This window comes from Strongylocentrotus purpuratus, unplaced genomic scaffold (assembly GCF_000002235.5).
Source record: "Strongylocentrotus purpuratus isolate Spur 01 unplaced genomic scaffold, Spur_5.0 spur5_scaffold_4, whole genome shotgun sequence".
Lineage (NCBI taxonomy): Eukaryota > Metazoa > Echinodermata > Echinoidea > Camarodonta > Strongylocentrotidae > Strongylocentrotus > Strongylocentrotus purpuratus.
This window is the reverse complement of record NW_022145610.1, coordinates 7,547,359-7,559,269: the sequence shown is the minus strand read 5'-3', so window position 1 is coordinate 7,559,269 and position 11,911 is coordinate 7,547,359. Positions and strand designations below refer to the sequence as shown.

At 35.7% G+C, this 11,911-nt stretch overlaps 1 protein-coding gene across 1 annotated transcript; it reads right to left on the bottom strand.

Annotated features, from left to right (window-relative positions):
• Window positions 1–6,240: 6,240 nt before the first annotated feature.
• Window positions 6,241–10,763, bottom strand: LOC753529. Its single transcript, XM_030998149.1, has 3 exons — window positions 10,650–10,763; window positions 8,783–8,910; window positions 6,241–8,281 (listed from the first exon to the last, which is right to left on the bottom strand). Exons 1-3 carry the CDS (start codon window positions 10,761–10,763, stop codon window positions 8,092–8,094), a joined length of 432 nt encoding a protein of 143 aa, XP_030854009.1. The 3' UTR covers window positions 6,241–8,091.
• Window positions 10,764–11,911: the final 1,148 nt, after the last annotated feature.

Sequence of the window (11,911 nt, the reverse complement as noted above, 5' to 3'; positions counted from 1 at the left end):
CGATATCGTGGTTGGACTTGTTTTCTGTACCACTGATAAAGAGAGTTGTTTCTTAAACCTGAGCAAAACTAAATTCTGCGAAACCCAGCCCATTAATTTTTCCTTCTCTCGTAAATTTCCGGCATTTTCAGGGTCAAGACCTTGTCTTGGCACTAATCTAGTCTGATCATTTAATCTTAATGCGATCCATGCAACCTGGGATTATGTTTCACGCTGATATCATTGCCCTGGTAAATCTTCTAGAACGGCACTGTAGAATGCGACATTTATATCTGATCGGCCAGAGCGAAAAAAGAATCAACTTAAGCCTCGAGACTTCACAAACAGTTGGCTCTTATCGTATAGAAATTGATATCACTTGCCAATCACTATAATTATTTTCTTAAAATCTGTGACATAATCCCGTTTATGAATCCTAGCTTACACATTATTCTTTCTCGTGAAAGTTTAAGAATTGTTAGGGCCACTACACTTTCTCTTCGAACTAATCCAGATTGCTAACTGAATATTCTAGATTAGAAACAGACCCAATGGTATTAGGAAGAAAATGATATGTGCTATTCAAGTTAGACCATTTTCACCCCGGACTACAAAATAGTTGCTTATTTCCTTGTTGAAAATGTGTCGATGAATTTACATCTTCATGCAATTCTGTGTATCAAAAATATCTGTAGATCCTTGTCTATGATTTATATTTCTCAATAAATTTGTTCTTTCATGATCGATGCATTAAATCTGGAATGAGACAAGATTATATTTATTTTAAAAGAAATGTAAGTTAAAGGTAATTTACAGGACAGAAAAATGAAAAGGTTGAATTCCAACGGCATTTCATAGAAAATAATAAAACTTCCCTCAAAACGAAATGGCTTGAAAATGGCTTTTAGTGGGAAAATAACGACCATCAGTAGTTGTCGAATAGACTAATAAGTGAGTGCAATCACCGAAGTAATAGTCTGATTTTCAGACCCTTTAACCGAATGGTCGTACGTCTTGTGTTGCACAAAGATTTAATCAGTTTAATTTTGGCCATTACAAGAAGCGGGTTATTGATGTAGAAAAATACTCTTGTACCTGTTACAACTTATTTTATGTATGTTATTAACAAAGAAAAACAAATAGTGTCTGACAGTGAAGACTAGAATGTAAACAGGTTTCATTGCATAATTTGAATACTAGGACACTGCGAATGTTAACATTTTACAGATAGGACATACCTTTCATATTTATAATACCTGCAAAGTTCTACAGAATTTGATGTTGGCTAAAAAAGGGACATAGTATCTTTAATAGACTTTCTTGACTTCAGGACTACAAATATAGTTGACTAAGATCATGATTTATACCGTATTTGCAATATACCACTTGCCAATTGCCAATCATAACATTAGATTACATGACAAGGGAAAGTCCACCCTGGTATTAAGTTTGTTTGAATAAAAGCAGGAAAACAAGAGAAACAAGTTCTATAATATATCCAAAGTTGGTCGCCCAATATTCAAATGTGCATCTTCTTTGTTTTATCTTTATATATCAAACTGAAATCCAACTACTACATACACCTGTAAATCCTAACTTATACACCCCCTATTTCGTTTCCTTTCTCTCTCTCTCTCTCTCTCTCTCTCTCTCTCTCTCTCTCTCTCTCTCTCTCTCTTTCTCTCTCTCTCTCTCTTTTCCCCTTTTACCAATATTTTTCCTCCATATTTGTATTATTTTGTATTCATTGAAGGTAGTCATGCTATCAAGCTTTGGCTTACTTTGTCAGCCTTCCTGTTTGATGTTTTCGATTAGTTACAGCCAGTCTTACTTTATTCTACTTATATTTTGTTGTCATGATTGTGTAAAATTTGCAATGTTTTGTTTGTTACATATTTATAAAACTGCAAAAGAAAAAGAAAATCAAAAATAAACAAATTAAACAAATCAAATCATATCAAGTCAAAGTGTGAAATAGGAAACTAAGTAATTTTTGAATCTGTAAAACACATATTGGTTAGGTATTGTGCGAGTTCATCTCCAATTTGCTACGTAAAGAAAATCTCATAAAGTTTCATTTCTTAGTTATTGATGATGGATAGATATGTGTCAATTAGTGGTTATATATACAAAAATTGCAATACTTATATCAAAGGGTGAATGTATAATCAAAAATTTGCTAGGGATAATATAATTCTTGATTTGTTTAGTACAGGGCAAATTGAAGGGGAGCTCGCAAGATACGCCACAGAGTTGCCGATATGTGTTTGATTAATCACACCTTTAACATATCATATCTGTCTCATTTTAATTGGCTTTTGATCAAACTGTCACTGACCTGTTTCTCTCATTTTCTTCTTCTATTAAAACCAACGTAATATCCGAGTGGACTCCATCCATATATTTAATCTAAGCTCTTTTCTATATTCTCTCTCGTAAAAGGGGATTCACGCTCCTGTATTTATGGAGAGTTGTCCCATTATGTGGCGTCATTTGTCTAATATTCCCTTAACAAAATGTCAACAGTGCTATTGAGAAGTGTTTATGATGGTCGAGTGTTTGTGGTTTTATCACGTATTCATTGAATCTTCCAGACAGTCCTTGGAAATGCAGCCGCACTGTTCCCGACACAATCGCATTACGTTTAGAGCAGTAGCCAGTATGTATAAAGTCGGAGAGCATTGTTGACAATTTCTATGCTTGTTTTGACCAGTAATAGTTTTTTATTCTATGTACGAGACAAACATGGAAATTAGTTTTATCGACACAAGAACCAATAATGAAATGACCTAAGCGCATGAAATCACTTTCACTTTGAGAGGTTTCGTTACGTCGGAGAAGATTCTGAGCTGTAAGCGCTTGTGAAAAACAACGCCGCTGAGGGCGCAGTTCCTTTTCGTTTACATCTGTCGAGCATGTAGTCTTTTTTTAAAGCATAGTCCAGAATCTTACCTATTCAATTTTGATCTCCACCAGTACACCAACGCTAACCCCCCCCCCCCCCCCTACTTACTTACTGCCAGCCGAAGATGGCGTGATCTTTAAATTAGGACACCCGAGGAAAAAACGTTCTGAGGCTGGGCTAGTGAGCATAATTATGAGTTCATTGATAACGCCATCTTCGGAGGCTTGAATCAAGTGTGTAGGGAATTTGAAGAACTGGCCAGATTCTGGACTACTTTGGGCAAGAAATATCTTTGATGAAATGGGAATGTTGATAAAAAGACCTAAAGAGCTTAATTGAAGGTATTTGGAGAGAGGAGGAAACAGTATAAGAGAGTAGAAGGGAGTAAGAGCAAGAAAGAGAGAGTGAGAGCAAGAACGAGATCGAGAGAGTCAGAGAGATAGACAGAGGGGTGGGGGAAGAGAGAAAGAAAATGAGGTATTACATACAGAATTGATACTATACATACATCGAAAACAAAAGGAACAAGAGGCACTATAGTGAAAGGAGTATAGAGGGGATCAGACGGATAGACGGAAGTGCGAGACAAAATTCACATACAGGTAGGCAGATACATTGATAGACAGAGAGAGATAGATAGAGATGAAGATAGAGAGAGAGAGAGAGAGAGAGATTCATGGGAGTATTGGTGATACTGATGATAATCCCAAGCGCCAATACAATTTGATATGTTATTAAAACATTTGAATGAAATGATTGAGATTAACACGGGCCTATCTTCAAATTTCTTTTTGGCGTTTAAACAATAATAAGTATTGGATACTCCTCCATGATATAAATATGTATGAATATAGTAATATATAGTCTTTGTAAATTCGTTTGACTTATTTGTTCGATAACAAAAGTCCGCTTATGAAATCCATACACAGAGACGAAAGAAGCATGAAGTGGGCATACCTGTCAATTTTAAAGCCAAGATTCATATCGTTTACATGAAGAAAGTCACATCCCAACGAAACAAAGTCGGTAAACCAAATCAAGAACACCGATATGAAATTATCCTAGATTTGTTTTCTCCAACCTCAGGACAATTTTTGCTTATTTGATTGAAATTCAAACGCGGCAGGTTTTTATTGATGACTTTGCTCGGCAACCATGAATTAAACTTTTTGATTCGACTTTCCGACTCTCATTTATTTTTGTCTTTCCGAGACGTCTCAATAATTCTAAATGGTTGCATTGATTTTGGAAAATGACCTACATTTTCCAAAGTCGTCATGTTTGTTCATTTTTTTTCTCACTGGGGGGAATAAATTGATTTGATTTGTTGAATTTCATTTTGTAAAGACGGAAATCAAATAAATGTACATATAGGTAGGAAAATAGGTCAAATTTGTCAGTTTTGTAAAAAGAGTCAAGTTATTAATTAAATGGCCAATATACATGGTCTACAATAAACTATAAACAAACAAACATAACAATAACATCACATCCGAAATAAGAACAATGAGCAAATGCCTTGAAGCTGGCTGACAATTTAAGACAATTAGGTATGACCGGAACGCTCCCGATTTGGTTTTCCAACTCTTTTGCGTTCACACGGAGGTTATTCGGAATAGGGTTTTCTTGTAATTGAAACGTGTAACCTGAATTTTAAAAGGAATCCGATTCGAAAATCAAATTCTTCCATAACGCAAAATGTACAGTAATAGGCATTGTGAAGATTGAACAACCCGAAAACATTAAGGACTCTGTGTGATTTTTATTCTGTATTTTGAATATAAAATGTACTTTCGAATGATGGTGTCTTCTGTGTTTCGTTTTTAAAAAAATACGGATTTTAATATTCATGTTTGGTCTTGTGATGTATTATGTTCTTTCTTAACCCTAAAACGACTGGGGGGCTGACCCTTCCTTTATGTACCCCATCATCATTAACATCATCATCATCGTTGTCGTCGTCATCATTATCACCACCACCATTAACACAAATAACAACAAAGATTTATAAAACTAATATTATCATCCTTTATCCTCCTCCTAAATGTGGTAGCAACAATACCAACCACCACTACCACCACCACCACCACAACGATCAGCACCAGAACCACCACCAATAATATTAACATATCAAATAGCAAAGAAGCAACAATGGAGCAAAACAATTAGTTAGAGGGGACCAGTAACGTCGCATCAGTAGGAAAATTGTAAATGTTATTTTCCTACTTCTTTTTGTATCATCTTTATCACCGTATTCGTCATTATCATCATCATCATTATGTTAACCTTTTCCTCCTCCTCCTCAGTAGAAATAGTAGTCCTAGCAGTTTGAGTACTATTGGCAGTTGTTGTAGAAGTGATGTGATGTGATGTAATGTAATGTAATGTGATATGATGTGACATGGTGTGATATGATGTGATGTGATGAGGTGTGATGTGATGTGATGTGATGTGATGTGATGAGGTGTGATATGATGTGATGTGGTGTGATGTGAAATAATGTGATGTAGTGCGATGTGATGCGATGTGATGTGATGTGATGTGATGTGATGTGATGTGACGAGGTGTGATGTGATGTGACGAGGTGTGATGTGATGTGATGAGGTGTGATGTGATGTGATGTGATGTGATGTGATGTGACGAGGTGTGATGTGATGTGATGAGGTGTGATGCGATGTGATGTGATGTGATGTGATGTGATGTAACGAGGTGTGATGTGATGTGATGAGGTGTGATGTGATGTGATGAGGTGTGATGTGATGTGGTGTGATGTGGTGTGATGTGATGTGATGTGATGTGATGTGATGTGATGTGATGTGATGTGATGTGATGTGATATTATGTGATGTGATGAGGTGTGATGTGATGTGATGAGGTGTGATGTGATGTGATGTGATGTGATGTAATGGATGCGATGTGATGTAATGGGTGTGATATAATGTAATCCCATGTGATGTGATGTGATGTGATGTAAGTGATGTGATGTGAAGTTACTACTTTAACTGTCATCATAACTTGTAGCTGTTGTTGTTGTTGTTGTATTAGCAGTTGATGTGTATACAGTGAATTCTAATATTAGTAGTTGTGATTAGTAGTAATGATATTGGCTGTGATTAAAGCATAGTTGTGGAGGTGGTAATGGTACCGACAGTGGTAGTAGTAGTAGTAGTATCAGCAGCAGCGGTAGCAGTTATAGTAGTAGTAGAAGTTATTACCGAAGTAATAGTCTTGATGTGCCTTGGAATTCATTTGTTTCTGATGTTGTAAATAAACTGTAATATATAATTACTTTTTATTATGGTCGCAGTCAATTCCTGTTATAACGGTAGAACAAAATATAAAAATAAGACTACTCAATACAATTCACGAAAATCTAACGTTTATTAATGCTTAGTGAAACACTATACGAGACGCATAATCCAGAATGAATTTTGGTTGCAATTTGTATTGAATTATTGAAGCCCTATAATTTACACATTTGACAATGCATCACATCTTGCAACCCCTTTTTAACTAGTTGAAAGAATCAATAACCTTCCAATATTATATTCTTAGATGAGACCCCACTAAATTACGATTTAAAAAAATTAAATATAAGTTATTTTTGTCATTAAATATTTAATTCTTACATGCTATTAATTTAACAAGCAAGGATTGCAGAGACAAACGCTCGAATACGCACATTGCTGAATTTGGTAGTGCTACTTTTGACATGTCACCTTAATAAATCAAAAACATTGACATCAACCTGTGTTGAACTGCTTACTGGGCTCTTGTCACGTGACCCGATTGGTATCAACCAATAGCTGAGCAGTATACAAAGGCGCCACGTAAGATGACAAAACCAGCTAGCTGGTATTGTTGCGTCTATAATTTTTGTGGTCAACTGTTCGCGTCTCTGATTGGTTCGTCACAGGTTAACTGAGGAATCATTGTCTCCTTACTAAAATGTATCAATTTGTCTTGCAGTATTACACGACGGATAAAGAAGCTTACATTTTATCGAAGCTTGCAGGAGGAAATTCAATAAGGTTTAACATAATTATTACAAATACTTTTAGACAACACGAAGGGGGTAAACTGCTGCGTCTACTTGCACTAGGGATAATGTAATGCATCTTGGTTTGTAATCCCATAAGTGTTCGATCTTACTCCTTGACTAAAATGCATTTCAATATGTATCCATGCCAAGTGTTGGATTGTTCACGATTTTCAGACCTAAAACACTCAACGGTGTGAGAAAAAGCACATGGGGGAAATGATCCTTTTTGAATTCATATTGATGAACGTTGTTTAATTACACTTCGTGACTGAGCCACATACTTCCAACAAGATCTAAGTAATGTATTATTAATGTCGATTGGCTCATGAGCAAAACACGTCGTCCCGCATGGCTGGTCAATATGAGGCACCCCTCGGAGTAGAAGAAAGACCTCTAAGAATCACGTAATCAAGTTATTTCCAGGAAATGACCCGATTATGGGGTAACACTAAAAACCAACATACAAAACATATTCGCTAACATGGAAACATTCATACAGAACCGGTAAGGACGTAAATGAATAATAGCATTATCTGGTATCAGTGCAACTTTATCACGATATTGCCATAAACTTACATGGTTTCTTCTTTATTTGGATGTTACTTAGTTATTCTGAGATATATTTAGCATATATTCACGAACTCACGAATGCAGCTTGGTAGTTGTGAGGAATAGTTTGTCTTGGGTAGTTCGCAGTTTAATACTCATGATGTCCTTTTGAAACCTCGTCAATGAACTCAAAATAAATGCTTAGGTAGATGGCAGACATGGCTCTGAGGGGGAAATATTGGTCTCACTGTGGAAAACGGGTCTACATGAACATGATGAAGACAACATTAATAAACTACAGTTGATATAACATCAGGACAGTGTTCGAAGGAACAAAGCATTTTGGAAGAAATTAGTAAACACTTTTGTGAGAATATAAGAATGATTAAATAGAGGGATTTCGAGTCCTATTGCACTCTAATTCCTAAATCTTTGCATATTTACAGATACGTGAATCAATTCAAATTAGAAGAACGACATCATAACTGAAGATTAGACGAGGAAATGAAAAGAAAATACAAAGAAAATTCACTTTTCTAGTGTGATCCGGAGTTTCTACAAGGGATAAAATAGTTAATTCTGTTTGCTAGAGTTCAGGTTTTTAGCTGTTGATTTCCCTAATTGTCGTCGTCATTTAGCTGCGGGAGAACTCTAAAGCCTCGCTTCCAACCGGTTAAACAGGAGGAGCCGCTGCAGCCGCCGTTGCTGAACTGAGACGTAGCCCACGCAGGAGCTCCCCGGGAGTTTATCCTGGATGATGCAGGGGTCTCGAATCCTCGTTTCCAGGCATATCGGCACTTATCACCACTGAATGGAAATGAAAGAGAAAAAAAAAGAGTGATTAATAGGTATAATCAGATTAGTTTGAGGAGGTTTTGGTGTGTGAGAGAGAGAGAGAGAAAGGAAAGATGTATATAATGAGAATATCAATTGTGTTCATTTGTCTGTTTATTTATTCATTTATTTATTTCTTATACCAATGTTATTTACTGTATATCAATAACGTAATAAAAAAGGAGATGGTTCGTATTACTTCAAATTTTCTCATTGCTATTTGTCTAATTTCGGAACTACGAACCTTGAATTCGAAATATGAAACCTTCAGAAAAAGAATACGAAAAAAATAAAAACATTTTACCAGATCGTATAATTGTCGTTAAAATGTTATCGATGTTCATCATTCGATTCTGTGCATCAGGGCCTAGGCAACACAGGTCACATGACGTGTAATGCTCTTGGAGTGTTACCAGAAGATCTCAGGATTTAAATGCTTTTGGAGTGTTATCAGAAGGAATCGGTAATACTTACATGCATTGTTTCGAATTCCTAAGGGGGCTCCATGATCGAGTATCGCGGTTGTCAAGGAAGTTCTGGAGAAGATATCGTAGGTCAATCTGTTCATCTTGTGGGCTTCTGATCTCCATAGCATTAAGGGGCTGTTGATTCAAAGAGAAATAGTATTATTTTGTAATCAAAATGCACCGATTTGCTACAATGAAACAAGAAAATTGCAAAAACTCCAAGAACAAATTATCAAGGTAATTTCAATACCATATTGTATTGCCAGTAGAAATCCTATTCGAATGATTAAATATGTGATGATGATGGTGTATGGATGATTGGATATGTGATTTTAATACTCGCACATTTGAGAGGATGACGGACGAGGCTACTGATGTTACCGTAGGTTGATTACTTGAAACTCTTTGTGTTCGTGCTTGTATACTGTTTACTTTTAAAACTAGGACGTGTACGAAATATGCAGCAAATACACATTAAGAATGAAATAGAATAATGTCCAACTCAATGTACAGTTCAAAGGCATTTACAAATGTTATATAAGCTTCTTGTCATCAGAGGCATTGATAACATGGTGCCTGCATGTGTGTACCATAAAGGGAATATGATACCCAATGATAGTCATGTCAGACAAATTCGTTAACAAAAATCTTGTTGGAACGCATTACGATTAAGGACTTTAAAATAAAATATATATATATATATATATATATAATTGTTTGCAAATGTTCATTTTCTGTTGGGAGATTTGCCCAACAGCCTATTCGAAATGTTGCTTCATCCACGCTCTTCGATATATATGTACATCTAAACACTTGCTGTACAATTACTATCTTTGCTATGTCTGACAAACCTCTAGAATCAAGAGCAGTCGAACTTTACAAGACATTTGGTATTGTATTGATAGCATTATGTAATGTAATTCAATTCAATTCAATTCTTTTATTCATCCAAATTTACAAGAATACATGGAAATTCGTTTTGGTCACGCATCACTATTCTCCCATTTCCTCCCACAATGTACAGATATATCCAGGTGCCTGGAGACCCTTTTTTATTTCATATTTCTTCTATTCCACTTTTTTTTAAAAGCGCTCTTCAGTCTACACAACCCAAGAGCTCTTCCCATGCTTCATTCCATCATCATGTATTAATCGAAAAATATGAAAAGTAGGTTAATATGATTTGACGAATGCCGAATGAATGAAAGACTCTACTCATCAAAGCGAGCCCTCAGGAAAATATCTGGTGAACGAATACGTTTGATTGTGGTGAAAATACATGGGGATGGCTTTCAATAGGGACAGCAAACATGACAAAGATGTACATCACCGTAAAGTGAGTGTTCTTCATTTGGAAGCTCCAATAAAAATATTAAAGAAGTTAGCAAACATCATGAATCACAGAGAACAATTTACATGCCTGAACATGTAATATTTTTATTGGAAACACCCAAACAAAAAAAATAATTATGTACTGCGTTGCTCGTTCAGAACAAGTGCCCCATTTCTGTTCGTGGTTGGTTACGCTTAATTAATTTTTGCCACAGAATCCTAACAATTAAACTAAGAATCTATTAAGTTGTGCTTTACTATATGGCACTTAATGCTAGACTTTGCGGTGTAAATAGTAAAATCAATGATTATATCCTGAAAATGGCAACATGTCGGAAATTCTCCCCCCCCCCCAAAAAAAAATAAATAAAATAAAATAAAAAAAATAGCTAGTATTAAAATTAACTTTCGACATAGTTTCCTTCAATGTTCATATTTTCAAATATATATGTACATCACTTTTGTATATATTATACAATATTGCAATAAAAGAAACATATTCGTGTTGACAATTTGAATGAGTAACGTTGATCGATTCATACCTGTTCGTCATGTGTGAGTTCCATTCCATCTTCTGCTAGCATGCCGGGTAGTATGGCAAGTCCAACTAGAAAGATGGCTACTGCCAGAGGGAATGTGAGGGCGTTTACGTACATGATGCTGCCAGAGGAGGAGAAAAAAAAATGACAGTAATAAATTACCTCAATGATTTATCATTTTGAAGTAAGATACAAAAAAATAGATATATATATTGAGTAATTTAGAATGAGAGGCGTTGAAAAAAATCGATTTGTGTATTCGAGGATTCGTAATATCCAAAGATTTGTTTATTAGAAGGTTTGTTGTCTTAACTCGTTTATTTGAAGGAACATTTATTCGAACGTACTGCTATTCTCAAATTTGATGTATTGGTTATTCACTTTCTTGACTCTTCCCTTATATTTTATTTTAAGCAACTTTAGATAGTTTAGAATTAAATTATTAGGATTTTATTGAGACTTTACAAGTTCTCTGTCTTCCAGTTCGGGTATGCCTGACTACAACCAGTATTCCTGCTCCTTATACTAATACTTTAACCTCGGTTACTACTACGATCTCTGTCATTGCTATCATAACTCCTACTTCCAGAGGCTTTAACACCTACATGTACCACCGTAACTGCTACAACTGCTGCTTTTTTTGTTTGAACTTGTAGAACATGTGCATGTTCTAAATAGGCCAAGTTGTTTTCATATCATCAATACGTTATAATATTTGCAAGTTTGAAGGCATACGTTCGTGAGTTTCTATACGTGCGATGCGCCGCAGTTCAATTCGCTTACACCAGTAGTGTGTACGAATATCGAACGCAGCGAAACTCGGTGCCCACTTCAAAATCACCCGGAACTTAACCTTACGGCTAAAGATCGAAGAGCGTTTAATCATCATTGTTCGGTTGAGGAATGTATGATGATGTCTTCCCTTTAAGAGGTAGTGTTTCTGAATTTCGTAGAGGGTTTTGCACATTATAGATGCATCGGTTGAAAAGCAAAGCCCACTCTCGGTAACTGAAAACGTCTTTTATTGGATAAATACCCGAATTGTCTTGAATATTCCCCCGAGAACCCATGATGATATCGTTTTACGTTTCCCTACATATATTTCAAGGAATATTACAATACATCTGTTTTCAACTTCGTTGATTGTAAATATATTAAAGTTGTCATGTCAACATCTGCTTTTCTTTATTCTTTATTCTTGTTTATTTCCTCAGTCTTTAAACAAGACAGTAATCATCCTCCACGTCCTTATCAGGTTACGAGTC

Bases quoted from the DNA above. Each gene is read 5' to 3' on its own strand.
- LOC753529 (XM_030998149.1), bottom strand. From the start codon at position 10,763: ATGTACGTAAACGCCCTCACATTCCCTCTGGCAGTAGCCATCTTTCTA. The intron at 8,911-10,649 runs GTATGAATCGAT...TTGAATCAACAG, and splicing joins AACTCACACATGACGAACAG to CCCCTTAATGCTATGGAGAT. The intron at 8,282-8,782 runs GTAAGTATTACC...ATTTCCATTCAG, and splicing joins AGGAATTCGAAACAATGCAT to TGGTGATAAGTGCCGATATG.